Source organism: Excalfactoria chinensis, chromosome 1 (assembly GCF_039878825.1).
Source record: "Excalfactoria chinensis isolate bCotChi1 chromosome 1, bCotChi1.hap2, whole genome shotgun sequence".
NCBI classification, from domain to species: Eukaryota; Metazoa; Chordata; class Aves; order Galliformes; family Phasianidae; genus Excalfactoria; species Excalfactoria chinensis.
This window is the reverse complement of record NC_092825.1, coordinates 97774099-97793326: the sequence shown is the minus strand read 5'-3', so window position 1 is coordinate 97793326 and position 19228 is coordinate 97774099. Positions and strand designations below refer to the sequence as shown.

At 37.6% G+C, this 19228-nt stretch overlaps 1 protein-coding gene across 1 annotated transcript in view; it reads left to right on the top strand.

Moving 5' to 3' along the window:
* The window catches only part of ADAMTS5 (ADAM metallopeptidase with thrombospondin type 1 motif 5), a 40566-nt gene that overhangs the window by 10467 nt on the left and 10871 nt on the right, over positions 1–19228 (top strand). Inside the window, exons 2-3 of the mRNA XM_072361443.1 lie at positions 1717–1849; positions 17009–17176. Of these exons, the coding sequence (XP_072217544.1) occupies positions 1717–1849; positions 17009–17176 (301 nt within the window). The remainder of the gene's footprint in view (positions 1–1716; positions 1850–17008; positions 17177–19228) is intronic.

Below are 19228 nucleotides of genomic sequence, written 5' to 3'. Positions count from 1 at the left end.
GTTGTCAAATCTGAATTATCATTTTGAGCTCTGATTGTGTCTGCTGTTACAGCTCCGTGACCATATCACTGACTTAGCTTCAGCTTCTTCTTGTATACAAATGAAAATAAGTTGTGCAATTTATGCATGAGGCATATGGGTGCTGATATAATTGTACCATACTGAGAGGAGTACTTATGTAAGCATCTAAGTGATGAAAACACCACAGGCATAAGAGAGGACCAAATGGCACAGAATTGGCATGTAGAGACGAGGTCTCAATTAGTGTCTTTTATACTATTCTTGGCACTATCAACATGAAAGCAGTTCAGACCTCCTTTACTAAGCAACTTTCTGTCTCATTTATGTGCTTTTCTGTATTATTGTAAGAATTTCAGTTCAGCTGCCTGTGTGGATCCAGTTAAAATTGAACCAGTATAAAGGTACCTTACTTCCTGTACAGCTTACAGTCATTTATTTAGACCAATTATATCACCCTTAAAAGGTATTTATACTGGTACAATGCCATGCATTTTTCTGAGTTTTGTTTCCTGAATTATGCTGTTGTGGGTAAGCCACTTTAAACTACCCTATGTAAAATGTACTCATGGATTGAAAGGGCCATGCTCAGAAGTGGTGCATAAAGGGCTAAATAGAAATGAACCCAAGAAAAGTCATAGGAATATAAGTATTGCATCTTCCTTTCTGAATGTGCCCTAGATCAGGAGCACTACAGTATGGATTAATTATGAAACATTTAAGTTCTTACAAAGGAGACCTAGAAGGAAGAAGATAGTCTTAAAAATGAAGGGAAAAAAATGGAACTCTGATCATTTTGATAATAAGAACTGATAATACTGCCTTTAAAATGATGTTTTCACTCAACAGCAATCAATAATCCTAAGAGTGTTCCAAATGGCATGGTCCCAACTTTACTTCTCAACCAAAAAAAATCATATGTCTGACCAAAGCTTCATTTTTTAATAGTTGTGGTAGTGGTGGTGGTAGTAGTAACATTCTGGAGTAGGAAAAAAAAAGCTTGTGCTAGCTGCATAGTTTCTGGAGACACTCCATATCTACAAGTAGAAAGCGTATGACCTACTTGCCCTATTTGAACTAGGTATCAAGGGGGTTTTACACTCTTCTGTCCTTAACTCCTTAAGCAACCTCTGAGAATTGCTTGCATACTTGGTATATTGGGCAATATACGTTATTAATCATCATACTACTTGATGGGTGTGACGTAAGGTTTAATATATAACAAACTCATTTCATTAGGTACAAGTAGGAGATTTGCCTTTTGAAAAGAAAGGCAATCTGTTGTTCAAAAATTGATTAGGAATGTGATGCTTAATCTGTGCACTTGTTTTCACCTTTAGTAAATAAATATATTATCTCTTCTGTTTTTATTTCTTCAGAAATGTTTCTATAGTGTGTGATTTATATACTAGTTCAATGCAACTTTGAGTATCTGCATGCATTGCGGAAATACAAATTTAAATAACAATGAATTATAGATTAATTAACCCATTAAATTCAGTGAAATTTATCCCAGTGACTATAGCAGGGATTGGATTGGATAATCATACTTTTAAACTGCATTGAGATCTTTAGATGTGAGCTTATATGACTGTTTTATCCAGGTTCTGCTGTTTGCAAAGGGCTGGTGGCTTTAGCCTGTTGTTACTTATGGGTGTAAAAATTTATTTTAATGATTTTTTTTTCCTTCCTGGACAGGATTTATGTGGGCATCATTCATGTGATACTCTGGGAATGGCAGACGTTGGGACCATATGCTCTCCTGAGCGCAGCTGTGCAGTGATTGAAGATGACGGCCTCCATGCAGCTTTTACAGTGGCTCACGAAATTGGTATGCAGTGCCTTTTCTGTTCGCTTGCCAAATCAAACACTTGTAACAGCTGCATTAGTAACCAAAATACTTTGCAATTAATTCCAGATTTCCCTTGGTCCAGTTACTCACTTGGGGATTAAGGCTGTATACATATGCACTTCAGGGTTAACTAATAAGGGATCAGAAGGCAAGTGAAGGCGCACAGTAGGTGTTTCCTTTCTGACAGTGTCGTTTTTAAGCAGCAGTTGAAGTGAAAATTCAAAGGCTGCTGCTACTGTCCAAAAACGTCAATACATGTCCCTCCTGTGAAGGTGATTGGCTTATCTATTATATTTTGCATGCATTTAGTGAATACACAATGGAAAGTATATCATTGTTTTGAACTACTTGCATGCTGTATTGTTATGAAACTTTACATGGGACAGTGTATTGCCTGCAGAGAAGGCTTTTGTGGAAAAGAGCAAAATCTTTTTCTAAGAATATTGAAATGCTACTTTTATGGTAAATTGTAGTATTAATGTGAATTCTGAGATAACTGAAGTAATATTTAGGTGTTAACAATTTGTTCAGTTTCAGTTTGACTCAGTTTCAATCTCTGTGTTAGTGGACAGCAGTTTCATGTAGGAGTGCTACTCACACACTTAATAACAATCTAAGATGATAGAATTTGTGACAGAAGAAAGTTTGTATTCTGGGACATTACATCTGGCATGATATATTCCTTGAGGGAGACTACTGCCATCTTGACTATTTTTAACTTTCTAATATTTCATGACTTGTGTTCATTAGAAATATATTCAGTACAAAGGCTATTCGATTTGGTGAGTGAACAGCAATTTAAAAGGGGAGAATATTCTTTTTTTTCTTTTTTCTTTTTTTTTTTCTTTTTTTTTCAACATTCTTGGAAGGAAATAACAAGGAAAGGAGAACTTTCAGAGGGAGCCAATTTCTGAATTGCCTTGTACCTCTTGCCAAACCAAAGTTTGCTTTGGGAGTATCATTGCAGTAGTTCAATTTTCAAGTAACTAGCAGGTAGAGCCTAAGAGTTCTGTGCCGGATATATACCTGGCTCAGCAACCGGAGGTCACCAAGTATGAAAAATCAGCTGGCATGTTAATGTCCAGATCATTCAACCATTAGTGAGCCTAAGCCTACAGTTTTTACAGTGCCACAAAGAAATGAGATCAGCCGTGGATGGATGGGGTTCATGTGTTGAGTGAAAGCATAAGATGTTATGGTAGAATGAGTCCCCAAACCAGAAATTTTATTTTAATAAACAGGGTGGTTTGTTAATAAGAGAAAAATTGATCTGAATTACTATTTTAGAGCATTTGGAGAAACATACGGCAACATATCAAATACAGTTTAAAAACAGATGTGTGTAGTGGTATCATCCCTAGATGCTATAAAGCTAATAACCCATCACAAGTGGGACAAAAAGACAGACAAAGTTAATCTACCACTCAAAGGCCAGTCTGCTGGAGGTACTCTTCTATTATCTGACATCCCAAAGAGATATCTACTACTGATAGTTTGTGGGCATTGGTGAGGTTGGAATCTGAGTGACAGACCTCCTTGGGATGCCAGTCTTGGTATATACGTGTTGTGCAAAGCAGTGGACAAGGTGTCTTGACTGCAGTTCTATCAACAGTAGATACATGTGCGAACTGATTACAAATGAAAGAACACAGATCAGTAAAGATAGGGGTGAGGAGTACATATTATTACCTTGAATTCCACTCAAAGGAAATGTAAACACAAGTGAGTTATTTTTAGTGATCTAGAAGCACTTTTTTGAAAAAGAGCCATTTTCATACCTAGAAGTTTACAGGAATCCATAAAAGCTATAATTTTCAATGTAAAAAAGGCACGGTTTGAAGCAGTTGGTTAAATAAGTACCCTAATGGACGAAATAACTCTAGTTTGAGGTTGTTTCAAATAACATCTCTCTTTTCCTTCTCGACATAAGATTTTGAGAAAGGAAGGGTGTCAAATCACAGAATGACCTTGGTGTGTGTGGCCTAAAGTGGGAGAAGTTGGGAAGAAAACACAGCTAAAATTGAGTGTGTACTTAGGTTAAATTAAAGGTCAAAAAAGGATGAAAAATAAAAGTGTGGCATGGATACCCTTTAGTTAAGCACTTTGGGGAAAACTCGGCTTTATTTTATTTGGAGACCAGATTTCTTCCTTCAGTCCAAGAATCTTAAAGTTCCCCCTGTCCTGTGGGCAGGGTGTAGCTTTAATTTTACGGCAGCTTAGTTATTCAGGGGGGTTCATTTTGCAGGATAGGGGATGTCCTGAAAGACAGAAAGAATTCTTGCAGCTCAGCCTAAGCTTTTCCTTTCTGACAATGGGAAGAATGAGGTGAGTCGCGCTTAGCATGCCGTAGTTACTGTCTGCGGAATATACTCTGCCATGTGTGCATCTGTAGTTGATGCAGAATCATTAGTATGGACTTGATCTGAAGAAAGACTGTGTCCCTGCTTTGATTTCAAGGTGATCTGAATGCTCCTGTTTCCACTTTGAGTGTGCCAAGAGCTTTTTTGAGGATCATGTTCATCCTCTGGAAGGTAACCAAAGTAAGTGGAGCTGCAGCTCAACCAAGCAGGACAGTGCACAACCCAAGGGTTCATATTGAATACATTCACAGGAAGCCAAAAAGCTCTCTGCTGCTGAATAGAGGCTGCTGCTTCTATTGGTTTCTACCACATCATGTATTAGATGTTTATTTTATTCCTTTTAAATAAAGTAGATGGATTTTGACCAGTAGTTTTTGAGGGGGAGAATATGAATGAGCAGCAACTGCAAGCAAGATCTCTAAAGAAGAGAAAACAAAAGCAGAGAAAGAAATAGATGCAGCCAAATTCATAGCACACTAGTTGAATGACAAGTTCTGGGGACCTGTATATGAAGAGCAATGGGATAGAACTGGAATCTTGTCCTAGTTTTGTGTAGTAAAATCAGGAACCATTTGTCTAGTGTCAAGTGCAGAAAATGATACAGCAAAAAACAATACTGGTAGGGATATCTTTTAGCTTTGAAAGTGTTAATATGACCTCAGAATAAAGGGAGATAATATTAACAGTACAAGTGTAATTTTAAAAATGGATCCTGTCAAAGCATTCAACCACAAATGGTAAATCCAAATACCGTTGTTTGTTTTTCAGAGGGGATGTGCTATTGTCAATTTAGACAGTAGTAGCTTTGCTGCCAAAAAGTAGCCTTCTGTACCGTTGCCTCAAATCATGACTTCAGCTCCATGTTATGGCATAGAGGTGTCTTTTGTGATATTAGGCAACTGCTTCATGGTATGCCTCCATAGCACTGCAGATGTATCAGAAATAGGTTAGGCAAAGCATACAGATATTCTCTGAGTATTTGTTATCATCAGCCTATGGACTATAACAAAAGGATGCTTTGTTATTTCACGGATTTCCCTGCATCACAGAGAAATCTGGAGAAAAGTGTTGGATAACTCACAATTGCTCATAATCTCAACATTTACTTAAGAGTTTTCATAAGTCAGGGCTGGTATACTGCTACTCCTGGTCTGATGGGAGACATCCCTGCCTTTAGCAATGGGGTTGAAACTAGGTGATGTTAAAGGTCCCTTCCAACCCAAACTATTCTATGATTCTATGATTCTGTGCTTCCTTATTAGAATAACTATCGGGAAACAAAAATGGCTAGATTTATTTCTCACTCTAATACTGTATCGTGTTTGGTTAGAGATTTTGTTGCTTTTACAATGCTAAATTGTAAGCCAGCCTGTGCATTCCCTGAAGATGTCTGGTATAACATAATGGAAAGACACAGTCAATCAATTTCAAGTCATGTTCAACATCTCTCGTGGTGATCCCATATATGCAGTATGTTGAAATGCTTCATTTAGTAGCTCAGTTTTGTATTTTGTTGCGCAGTACCCTTCAAAAGGTTCTCTTGACTTCAGCCCCCCTCATACTGGAGTCCTGCAGGTTTCAGTGCAAAAAATAAGGGTTTGAAGGGTTTATCATATATAAAAGGAAATAAGATTTCAGAAGAAAAGAAGTAGAGCTAGTGATCATTTTATCAGTAGGCAATTGTGATGCAAAGGTTTGGTGACTTTCCCAGAATCAAAAGGAAGTCTTAAGGAAAGACAAGGATTAAACTTGCCTCTTGGGTTTCAGTCTAGTCCTTAAATACAAAAGCATCCTTCCTGTAGTCTATAAGCAGGCAAGGCTCCAATTTAGCTCAGTGAACATTACATGAATATAATAATTTATATGTATCTTTATTCTTTCCATCAGTCTTGAAGATTTTTTTTTAGGAGCAGATATAGAGAAAGACCTGCCTTTGTGTTCAGTGGTATTGTTCATTTGACCTTTTTGCAAAGTTCCTATTTCTCTGTTGTGTAATCACTCTGGCATGCTATTACTCCTTGTATCCTCCTGAGTAATATGGTTTACTGATGTTCTTTCCAAGTATTTTATTTTTAGATTATAGCTTAAAATTGCTACATGGAACTAATTAAACCTCTGGTCATTAATTTTCTTTATCTTTTACATGTGACTTTAGAGCCAGAAAGACTGAAGGGGAGTCATAAAAGCAGTCTCCAAATATATTCAATAATTGTTGTGAAAATGTACATAATAAATCATTCTCCTTGTCTGCTTGGGACAGCACAAGGGGTAACAGCCTTTGCACTGCAGCAAGGGAGCTTTCCTTTAAGCATTAGCCAGAGTCATTTAACCATAAAGACAGTTCAGCTCAGGAATGAATTGCCTGGGGAGGCTGTGAAGTTTCCATCACTGGAGGCTCGCAGGAGTAAGCTGGCCAAACAGCCATGGCTTAGGGGATGCTGATCCTACCTTATGGCAGAGGGATGGACAAAATGACTTTTCAAGCTCTCTTAGCCTCATTTCTTATGGCTGTGTGATGTTATTCCAACTACTTCTCTATCTGCATTACACAGCTGAACACCTAAAATCAAGGAACAGTATAGAAACTAAAACCAGAGAATAATATGTTTAAAGAAAAATCTTTTTAAGCTTTCCATCATCCTGTGGCATCTACCACCACTAGAGAATGAAAATAACATGGATGCTGTCAACAAAGTGTAGTGCTTTACTGAAGAGCATTATTTTATGCAAAGAGAACATTTCAAAAGTGAGATGTGACTCCTGGAGTCCTTATGAAAGCAGTTCACTGAAATACATCAGAATACAATCAAACTAAATTCTGTATGGGTTCAGAGTACTTTTTCAGAACTGTAGCTTGCATTAGAGTTGTAGGCCTCCATAGAAGGAGAGGCATGCCTACCATACCTAACCTATGTAACCCTTATAAAGATCTGCATGACTCTGACCCATCTCCAGGATAAACTGAAACCAAGAACAGTGTGTGTGCTATTTAACTAGTAGTTTTCCCTTTGATGTATGGAAGAAAACAAAACAAAACAAAAAAAAAAAAAAAAAAAAAAAAAAAAAAAAAGTCTAATTTCATGTTTTACCATGTGTTCATTTTGTGTACTCTCAAAGTAATTAAATACGCAGTCATCTTTTCTTTGCCATTGCTGAATATGTAGCCCTTTGATTTCAAGGCTGTCAAGATAAAGCAGATAACAGCAAGCTTCAGATTTGTCAAATGCAAATCTTTTTTGGACTTTCATTTCAAGGGGGATAGATTGCCAAAGGCATAGAATATCATAGGAACATGAAAAATGGTGAAGGATATTTGACTTTAATATTATGTTTCTTTCATGACAGACAAGGTTTAGGCAAACATCCAGGTAATCATAATTAGGCAGAGTTGCATGCTTAAAACAAAAAACAAAAAGGGAGTTAGAGTAATCCAAATCTACTCTGATGACACACATCAGGAATATTATTTGATTCCTTCTCTTTGAACCTTTTTCAAGTTTTTATTTAAACATCTGCTAGCAAGAGCACTTGTATTAAGCCCTTATGAACTTGATTTAAGCCCTTCCCTTCAGTTAAAAAAAAAGATGAACAATCTGAAGAGTAAAGCAGAAGCTTTACATGATGTTTCAAAATGCAAACATCAGCTGTACAAAAGTTTACTGCTTAAAATTCTGAGTAAAAAACTCTTGTCTTACCCAACAATATTGTGATTAGTTTATAAAGGTGCATGCAGTACATAATTTTTCCACCTGCAATACACATGGCGCTTAAAACTAACATTTTTAGTGAATCTGAGACATTTTATAATGGCCTTTGTGTGGAAAAATGGAGACACAGAAGGGGGAAAGTTATGTGATGTAGAAAAATTAAATCCTTGTTTTCTAAATATGCTTGAGCTTTTCTTTATGTATCCTGTACTTCTAAGTCTGACTAGATTAGGGATGTTTGCCTACTTAGCAAATGTGAAGCAGTCCAGACAGAGAAGAGAGAGGGTTGACAACAGAATTCTCAATCAAGAACTTCAGGAAGCAACTTAAACACAGCAGCAGCAGTTTTCAGAGGTTCTCGGGAGTTGCACTGATCTTTGTATATGTGTGACCTCATGAAGAATTGGATTAAACAATACCGTGTTTTGAAAAATTGCTTCGGATCATGAAACATCATGATGTGGGGAGAAGTAGGTAGAATTATGTATCATTACCTCTGCATCCATAAGGGAACTGAGAATGAAACTGGGTTTTGCCTAATATTTCAGAACACTTGTTATCAATAAAAGTTCAGTTTAGCTGTGTGCAGTGCCTGCACCCTCCAGTCTTCCGTGTAGTATAATTGGGTTTTGCCTAATGTTTCAGAACACTTATCAATAAAAGTTCACTTTGGCTGTGTGCAGTGCCTGAACACCCCAGTCTTTCATATAGCAGATTAAAGTAGGGATTGCTTTCCTCCTTGTCAGATAAACACTACTGATATGATCATGTAGTTTTTGTGCAGACAATACTTCAAGCAGAATTACGCCAGAAATAGACAGTAGGCAATGTAATGTATTCGGTCTTGCACTGTCCTAGAGTTCATTCATTTCCTATGAGCTACAGCAAATTATACTCCTTGTGAGTTACCCTGAGTTGGACAGGCGTGAAATTGGAATCGCTATATCCCACTTCTTCATTAGAATTTTCACTTCTCTTGTACATGGCGCACAGAATAGCAGATGCAGAATGGACCTACAAGATGACATCTTTTAATGATCATCTGAGTCGATGTGGACACAGTAGTTTCTAATTGCCTAATCTGCTTTGCCTGGACAGAATTTTGTCTGCAAATTGTCTTTCTGGGCTTATGCATCTGTGATCTCCCACAGAATTCTGTTATAACAAGCCATTTCAGTAGACGTTTGTTTTGTGTAAAGTCTGCAGGACTGGTGTATGAATGTCTGATTGTGGCTTTTTTTATGCATGCTCCTGAAGAGGAACTGCACTTCAGACTATTGTTTCTTTCAGCCTGAGGAGTTCTTTTAAGCCAGAAATATTAAAAACTGCTTTTGTGCTGTAGATTTAAAAGAGTGATTTTTTTTTTTTTTCTTTTGTAAATAATGGATAGCAGTCAAGGAAAAGAACATTGGAAGGAAAGTTCAAGTATGAAGAAAGGGGAAGAGCCAGTTTTACATTCTGTGAATGTTTTTTGTAAGCTTATGTAATTCAAAACACTGCTGCTTTGTAAAAAAAAAAAAAACACAATTTCATCAATCATTATTGCTTAGGTTCATCATTTGTTACGCAAAATTCTCATTGCTTCATAAGGATTTCCATCTATGACTGACATCAGTATGTGGTTCTTAATTACAAGCCAAGTACTTGCACAAGTTGGGAAAACAGTCTACGCACAAAGAAATGGCAATCTGTCGTTAGAAAAGGAGAGAGCAAGAGAATTGTGCAGAATTCATGGCCGGGTGATTAAACCAAAGAATGTTGAGCCAGAAGGTTCCTGAATTCCAGGAGATGCTGTGACTCACTGGGTAACCTTGGGTAAATCACTTGATCTTCTTTTGTACCTCAGTCATCTTCACTGAAAACTAGGTGAAAGGCTTGACCTGACTGAAAAATACATGCTTAATTGGCACTGAGTTTTTCTAAGAAAACAAATTACAATGCCTGTAGGATTTTTTAGCATATTGTGTTGCTTTGCATGTGGTGCAAGAGCTATACTTTTATATACTCTTGAGTCTAAGTACTGGAGATCTCCATATGATCGTAAACAAGGGTGATTTTTTTCCAGAAGATTGAACAACTATGATTTATAATTTAGCAAAAGCTGAGCTTTACTTGCTGTATGTTGATACTCTTTTTGCTTTTTGTATTCCTATACTTGAGATATCAATGGAAAATGAGGTTATATGACTTCTGCACACTACTGACTCTGAGAACCTTTACAGATAGTCTCTCAACACATTTGAAGAAAATTCAGAAATATTCACATTGTTGTTTTACTTCCCTGTACTCCTGGGAAGAAAATAGCTGTGATATAATCTGCCTTACAACACATCCAACATAGCTCAGATGTGCTCCTTATGTACCTGCAGAGTGTTTTGTATTCTGATATTTAGGAAAGACAGAAGTTTTAGATGACTGGTTAGAAATGCTTTGAAGTATTCCCACCATTTCAGAAATACATACCCTACTCCTCAAGGTGCAGAAATTCTTTCTAATCCTACTGGACTTATTACCTGTTGGTCTGCAGTAGGTACTGGCCTTCAGTAGTTGGTATTGGGACCTTGTACAGTGTGAGGTCCACTGTCAGGAATGCAGAAAGTAAAGGTGAACCAGAGTCCAGGGACTGATGACTGCTGCTGACTCTTTATTTCTTACTTGGGAATCTAAACAGAATGCACTGAGATTCCCTTGAAGACTGCACTCCAGGTTATATTAGGGCCCAGAGCCTTCAAGTTGCTTTCATACTGTTTTAATTAGTTTACTCATGCAGCGACACCTGTTCTCACATGAGAAGAAGAAGAAAGGCTGTTCAGGGGGACTGACAGCCCTTTTAGCTGGTTGGTCTTTTTGTGTTAGGAGGAGGAAACTACAAGGCTAGCTCTTCTTCACTTGCGTGAGGGCAAACCCCTGCCTCCTCTCCATCTGTTTCTTTTACCGTTTGTGCATTCCTACAGGATAACTTAACTAAACACCATCCTGCTGATAAATATATATTATGTCATTTTCACTCAGTGGGAACTGTCAACACCGGCAAGATGCTTCATTAAGTTGAAAACATCAGATGATCAGTAGATCTAGCCCATTCTCAATCAGTCATCATTTTACACAGCTGCCAGGAGCCCTTTTTCTTCCTTTTTTTTCAGTAGCCTGGTATGAAATTAATAGTAGTACAGCATTGTGAGGTACTAAATTTGGCATCCTTCTTAAAAGCTTTCATTTTAAGATTTGTATTCCTTATATCTCGTAGCCTTTGACCAGAGCTTTCACTGGAATTCTGCTTACATGTAGGATCACTTGAAGGATCACCCATAACCTTCTCACTTTGGTTCTCATAACGGGAAGCACCCTACCAATAACATGCTACTGTCCCAGTCAATATTTCATAATACCAGTGTGTTCATGAGTGATGGTGGGGAGGGGACTTTTCAAATAGAAAGAGAAATGCTCATTGTCTTGTTCTTGGATGCAAAAGGATGAGAGGCACAGGTGTAGAAACACTTTGTTTCTCCCACCTCTGTGCTAAAAAGAGCATACCCTGGAGATTACAGATTGTTGTGGTATTTTGAATTTTGATTATTTCTAATAAAAAGCCAAAACAGTTTTAAGAGTCATCAGAAGCTTGTAGGTCTTAATCTAAGTCTGAGTATAATGGTTTAAAACCAGAAGTTAGGATAGAGAGAGATTTAGGTCGTGATAAGAATTAATTAGGAATTTTAATTCTACAGAATTATTTGAAAGTTATAAACATGCATTCAAAGTTAACAAGCAAATCAATATGTACAGATGATAGAATTTGTACATTTAATGCTTTGAACAGTTGTTACCCTCACTAATATAAGTGGTGGCTTATTTAAAAGCTCAAATACTGCCAGAGTTCTAGATTTGGGAAGTTATTCACTACCTTGGGAACCTCTCAGAAAGCATAAGTATGCCAGGTAAGTGATTAATTCTCATCACACTGTACAACAAAGGCCCAGTTTAATAACCCAAAGTAGGCAACTGTTAATGAGGTATGTCCTCAGTTCACCCCATTTATCACTGTGAAGATAAGAGTTACAGTGCACTCTAATTAAAGGTGAAGCCAGTAGCTGGACACTTTCCAGAAGATGACCCTGTTTCGGTTTCTTGTATTCTTGCCAAAGTATTTGGGTTGAAATGTTCTGTGTAGAATAGTTGCCTGAGAAGTGTTTCATTTTATTTATTGATTCTGAACTACAGAGACTGTCCAAACGCTTCTGAGGGGGGAGATCAATTTGCAAACATTTTATGCAGAAACTCAGAGCTTCTCTGTTCAAAGTGACGGGCTTGAAATTCAGCTGCAAGCTTCATAGTTTATGAATGATATTCTTTTGTCTATGTGAAGAAGGGAAAAAGGAAGACCAATTTCAGTAAGCAGTGCAGGACTTAAATTCTGCGCAGTCAGTACCTCTCAGAGGTGCTGCAGCTCAGGGCTTTTTGGCATGATGGGGCCTTCCCTCAGTCTCAGCAGGCTGCTCATTAATAGACAGATCCACAATGCTTCACCTCCAGCTGTTCTGATTCCTGCCTTGTGCTCAATTCATGGGACATGAGAAAGGATGGTGGGCAGGAGACAAAAGAGAAGGACAGAGACTATATCATGTTGAGGTATGGAAGCCAGGCACCACCTAAAGCACAACAAAATCCCTGGCCCACTCCAGGGCATTCACTTTGGCAGCTGTAGGATTTCTGTAGTTTAATGTACTGTGACCACATTGCCCTGACAGTAGGCAGTTGAAGCTGGGTGTTCTTACATATCTCAGTGCAGGGACTGCTGCAAAAGCTGAAAAACACATGTAGGAAAGAAAAAGTTATTTCTGACTCAGGGACTGATGTTGCAAGGAAGGTGCCATACACACATAAAGTGGGTGAAGTGAACATTATAAGTAGCAGAGAGTGTCATAGATGATGAAGCTGAGCAAACAGAAGCATCCTTATTTATTGATATTGCCTATTATTATGTCATTGATTTTAAGTTGATGTGGGATTTCTGTCAGAATGATTATGCATAAAAAGAATGTATATAAAGAGTGAAGTACTTTCAATAGGAATATCATTACAGCATGGTACTAAATCCTTTGTATCACTGAGTTTTGAATTGTTCTGGGTGGTGCTACAAAATGTTGAGCACTCTGAAGTGTAAGCTCTCAGGCTGCTAATTAATGCCCAGATACTACTCATATTCTACACCAAACACAGACTCCATACCATAAAGTTAGTCAGAAGTACTTGGTTGAGTGAGCGTGGTGGTGATGGGTTGGTTATTGGATTGGACAATCTGAAAGGTCTCTTCCAACATTTATGATTCTATGATTCTGCCTATTAGAAGTCTTCTAGCTTTTGTTACTCTCACACAACTGTTTAGTACCAGTTCCAGTGGCTTAAAGTGATACTTCTTTTTCATTAGCAGGACCTTGTTAGATTTTGAAGTAAATCACAAGAAACTCCAGAACAAATCAGCAAAGCAATGCATTTACAGACCTTATTTAAGTACAGAACCACACCGTATGTATAAGGGTACCTCAGCAAAAGTTAGTGAATGTGTCTAAAGCCCTGTCCAGAAAATGTTTGCTTAAGTTAGAAAATTTTCTACAAATAATTAGTTAATGTCATCAGAGAACAGTTCTAGTTATTTTACTACTGGCCATATGTTGAGGTTCATTAACACGTTGGCTGTGCTTCTCAGATATGACCTGGTGCCATTCACTGCATTACAGTGAATGCAAGCATAATGATAACCTTCTGTATAAAGGCAGCCAAAACCAACATCATCTTCATATTTCCTGAAAACTCTCATCATTGGTGTATTTAGATTTTGGCAAAGTCAGAGACAGTAGTCTTCACTGGCACAGTAGCTGAACATTCATTGAACGTTTAGCTTATGACACTTCCAGATAAGTTGTTCAGTAGGTTAGAAGTAATGCACTGTTTATTTTGGTTACTCTGTCAGAGAAACACATGTGTCTGAAATAATAATTATTTTGCTCTGCATCATCATTTGGCTTAAAAAAAGGATGCCATCTCTTCAGAGCATGTATTCATCTAACACTATGTCAGATTGAAAATTGACATGTAGCTACTGCATGTCAGTACAGAATAAAAGCAGCATTATCTGGTTCATAGTGTATCACCAAAGGAAAATGTTATTACCTACCAGAAAAAAATAGTCTCATATTGTGCACATAAAATACATCAGTAATAAGACTTGCCTTCTGTATGAAAATCTGAATTGTTATGTTCTTGCAAGAGTTTAACAGTGCAGCACAGCAGTAGTAAATACCAACAAGGAAAAGGCTGCTCCAGAAGTAGTGCCTCCTATTTTATTATGTTGGCCCACAATGTCAGAGGTGGATGTTGATGGTATGGCAGGAGAGGCTGAACCTTCCCACCAGTATTCCATTACATTTTGCTGCCATGTGACATAAGATAGCAGAGAGGCAGTCAGACAGAATGGCACCTGACGTGGAAGTGCATATGAAGCAAAGGTGTGGAATTGAATTCCTCCATGCAGAAAAAATTACACCAATTGGCATTCCTTGACACTTCCTCACCATTTTTGGAGCTGGAAGAGTGGATGTGAGTACACAGAGGCAGCGTGTGGGGCATTTCAACAGTGACAGCAGTGGTATGAAAGGCAAGCCGTGTTCCAGACAGCTATGCATAGTTGTTCCACCACAGAATGAAGAGCATCTTGATGAGCTCATTCATGTGAATTGGTGGATTACAACCACAGAACTGCATATGGAGTGGAGTATGAGCTTCAGTGCGTTGGAAAAGATGGTGGCAATGTTAGAATATTGCAGAGTTTGTGCCACATCCTACTAATGCTCACACAGGAGCAGAAAGACCTCTGCATAGAAATCTTCCAGGACCTGTTGAACCAATACAGGGCTAAAGGTGACAGTTTCCTGGATCACATCATTACAGGGGACAAGATGAGGTGTCACCAGTATGACCCAAAGTCAAAATGACAGTCCATGGAGTGACAATACGTGAATTCCTCATCAAAGACAAAGCTCAAGATGCAGCTCTGAGTGGGTAAAGTGATGTGCACTGTTTTTTGATATAGGAAATAGGTTGGTCCTTCTGGATTTCCTGGTAACCAGACAAACCATCAATTTTGATCATGACATTGTGTCACTAAGCTAAAGGCTCAAATTACAAGAGTCAGGTCAGAGAAGAAGACAACCTTTCTTGTGCAACATCATAACTCCAGGCTTTATGACAGTTTGTAAACCTCAGAGTACTTTGCTGATCTTGGCTGTTCCATCTTATTGTACTCACTGTATAGTCTACATTTGGTGCCTTCTGACTTTCATTTGTTTGGGCCAGTGAAAGACAGACTGTGTGGGCATCATTTTCCTCCCAACAATGCCATCAGAGCAGTGTTGACATAGTAGGTCACCTCCATTAGTGCAGATTTTTACATGCATGACACACAAGATCTTGTCTGTCTCTGACAGAAATGCATAGCTAATGGTGATTACTGTGTTAAGAAATAGTTTTTTGTAGCTGAGCATTTGCTCCATCAAATAGTATTGTGCTCTTTGTATCTGTTCAAGTTTCTGTGGATGTAAATTGCAGGCATTACTTTCAGAGCAGTAGGACTGGCTGCTCTTAGTCATCATTGGTTCAAATGAGTTGACAGATCAAGGTTCTCTTTTCACATGTCCTGGAGCTGCATCCTTAAATCAGGAACACAGCGTTACCGAGAGCTGGTCTTCTCCAGAACTTATTGCTTATTACTTCTAGTCAGATAGCTACTTTAACAGTTTCAGATGCAGCTAGACAGTGAGTACTGCCTTTATCTTCTTCCCCTTGGCCTCTATTCCAAAACAGATGAAAACAACATATCATAAATTTTATATATGGCAAATAGATTTTTACTCATTTTCTACTTTTTTTCCAGCCTGTATTGTAGTCATTGTTTTTACTGTTGTCATGGCTGTTACTATGGATATCAGAATATGGTATTCTGCCATCCTTATTCCTTCTTTTGTCACCTTTCAAATAGTATTCAGCAGTTATACCAAAACATAAAACCTAGAGTATGTAGAAGACTTTTAGTTATTGCAGAATAATAAAATATGTCTCTTCAGCTCCACGAGCTATTTGAGTGCATCAGATTTATTTCTCTGCGGTGGCTCTGAAGGGTGGTCTTTGCCCTTATTAGAGCTCTCTAATTCTGGATGTCTGACTAATCACCTCAAGGGTGACATTGAAGGTTGTGAAAATTGAGTTCAGGCTTGAGCTCCCTGCAGCTTTGGTACCCATTCAGTCTTATACCTCTTGGACAGTAAATTGGTTATGAGGCAAACCAGTGCACATGTGGAAATTGACATTAAACCTGATGTTTACAGACACAGCACAAATCACTGAATTACAGTAAAGATTTCTGTTATATAGGGCCTAATCTAGCAGTGGAATGAGCTCCCCTGAATATCCAGGATTTTTGTGAGTTACATTGTGTCCTGCTTTGTGTTCACACTGTTTTGTGTTCATTAGTATAAATACCCAATACCACATACATTTAAAAATAAAAAGCAGAAAAACCCTAACAAAAAAAAAAAAAATCCCACAAAATAAGACATTGTACATTGGACAGACTACTGGAAAACATTATTCAGATTGTTTGATGTACTGTAGAGGGTACTTGCACATCAACAAAAACTTTTGTGTTCATTTAGAGAGATACTGTAAAGTCTTTCTAAACAATAGCAGAAAATCTTTATGAAGTATTAATTTTTATTACTGCAGATTATTTGGAAAACACTGAGAACTAAATTCATGACACATAAGTAAGTACAGTTCACTTCAGTCTTCATCAGGTATAAATCAGCTCAGTTTGATGACACATCAGCTGATGACACTGCATCCTTGCTGTATGCAGTGATGTAAGCTCTTTTATCCTCAAGCAGAGGTACCACATTTCAAGTGGCATGCTTTGTGCTGCTGTTGGAAATTTGAGAGCAAATAATGCATTTTTACTGTGGGTTCCTGCTATTAAACTCTGAGTCACTGTTTCATTTAATGTATTCATTTGGTTTCAATAGGGCATTTGCTTGGACTTTCCCATGATGACTCCAAATTTTGTGAGGAGAACTTTGGCTCCATGGAAGATAAACGTCTCATGTCCTCCATCCTGACTAGCATTGATGCTTCCAAGCCTTGGTCCAAATGCACGTCAGCAACTATAACAGAATTTTTCGATGATGGTCACGGTATGTATTACACCTTGCATCAATTATATGTCATTTTTTTTCTGTGATATGCTTTTAAAATATTTTTACAAGCTTTTACATTCCTTGCTTGTCTTGAGACTATCTTGAAAGTGCTTGCAAAATAAGGTGAAGATCTAATAGTCTGACAGAGACTTATGCCCACATTGTGTGGTTCAAGTGCAAATAAAGAGTTGATGGAGTGCATGTTGGTAGTATGTTGGTTTGAGACAGAGAGTTTGGGGTTTTTTAAAGTACAAAATTAGTCTTGTCTTCCCCAGTGCTACAGAGAATACTTTTAATAGGGTACAAAAGGAGATTTCCTCACAGAAACTAAAATGGTTAATATGGTCTACTTAGCATTGCACTGCAGATATGAGCAGAGGGTATGTGCTCTTACCATTAACAGCATTTCTTCTGTTTATAAAGACATTATATTCATTTTGTTTGTGTAGAGGGGCTGTAAACAAGTATTAAGACCCCTCTGTGTGGTCTATGGCAGAAGAATGCTTCTGCTCCAGGAGCTTACCCTCCAAGCCACATAACTAATATGTATTAAATATGTCGTTTACCCTTTGGAGAATAAGTACAGAATTTTCATTTTTTCCAACAAGTAGTAATATAAATTATAGTCTGAACTCTTAAATGAATTTTAAAGTTTTCGTTGTGCTTCCAAAGCAACTGCAGTTCTTAAGCCTTTCAAATTCCAAAATGCTGAGATAAAAATGACATAATTAAGTGAATGGATCAAGTTGTTATGGTAACTGAAATACTTATGGATAAAAAGTATGATATGCCTGCTGAACGTAAAGTTTTTTGCTTTTAAGTATTTTGTTGGCTAATTTCAGTGCTCTCTTAAATGTTTTCTCCTGTTTTCTCCTATCTGGAAAATGACTTCATTTTTTTTTCTCTCAATTTTATTAGTTTCATTAATCTATACTGTCCTATTTTAATGCCCATAATGCTCTGGAATTGGCTTAATATTACCAAGCGAGTTTCTGCATCTGAAAAGACCTTTCCTTTTTGAGTTCAGTTGTATTAACTCCCTTTTATCTCACCTGGGAGTTTCACAGTATGTGTTTGCTGACCCTCTATAGAGTAGAACCTGTCCTGCAAGTGTAAAAATGTCATTCTATACTTTTTTTTTTTACTTTTTTTTTTTTGGTTTTTTTTTTTTTGGTTTTTTTTTTGGTTTTCAGTAGAATAGTGTAGGAGCTTCAAATCCTTCAGAGCTGTATTGTGGTCTCCTTGTTCAGCCTGTGTTGACACCCTGTACAAGAAGTTTAGCAGTCCTACATTTCTGATGCTTTTCACAAAGTCATGTATTCTTTGCTGCACAAGAGGTGCTTAGGATCTGTCAGCTTACTAACAAATGGGTTAGGGTATATTGCCATTTCTGACACTCATGAGTAGTTACCACTCGAGCATGTAGTCCCAAAGATTTATTAATGGGATGAAATAATTCACAGAAAATGTGAGCCTCTGCTCTTATCTGTTTTATTAGTTATGCTATAGATATGCTTTCACAAATACGGTGTTTAGGAAATGTGTTCTCTTGATAGATTAGGCCCTCGTAGACCTTGTCTAAATCACAGGGTTCCTCTTCTGTTGAAGTTTATCAATATTTGGGTGTTAATTTTAAGTCAAAGATTTGTCCCAACAGAACACAAACACTATCTATGAAATAAGGACTAAGGCCAATGATTTAAACTGCAGTTTGTTTGAATTATTCTGCTGAAACTATGTGTTTTATTTTAGGAATGGAACTCCTTATGGTTTTATTTTCTAGACAGGGAATGAATCCATAGCTGTAATTTCCATTTGTAATGTACACCAAGTGTACCAAAGCCCAAAGAATCCTGGTAAAGCATGACGACACTTTTCAGGCTGCTTTGGACTGATAATAAGACAGTGCAAATGTGCCATATTTCCATGTTTCTTTCAGAATGAGCATGTGTCTGCTTTTTAAGTTGCTCTTTTTTTTTCTTGGCTGTGGACGATGTATTGCCATGTAGTTAAATTGGTCATTTTCATTTTGAAAAGGTGCTCTGTTGC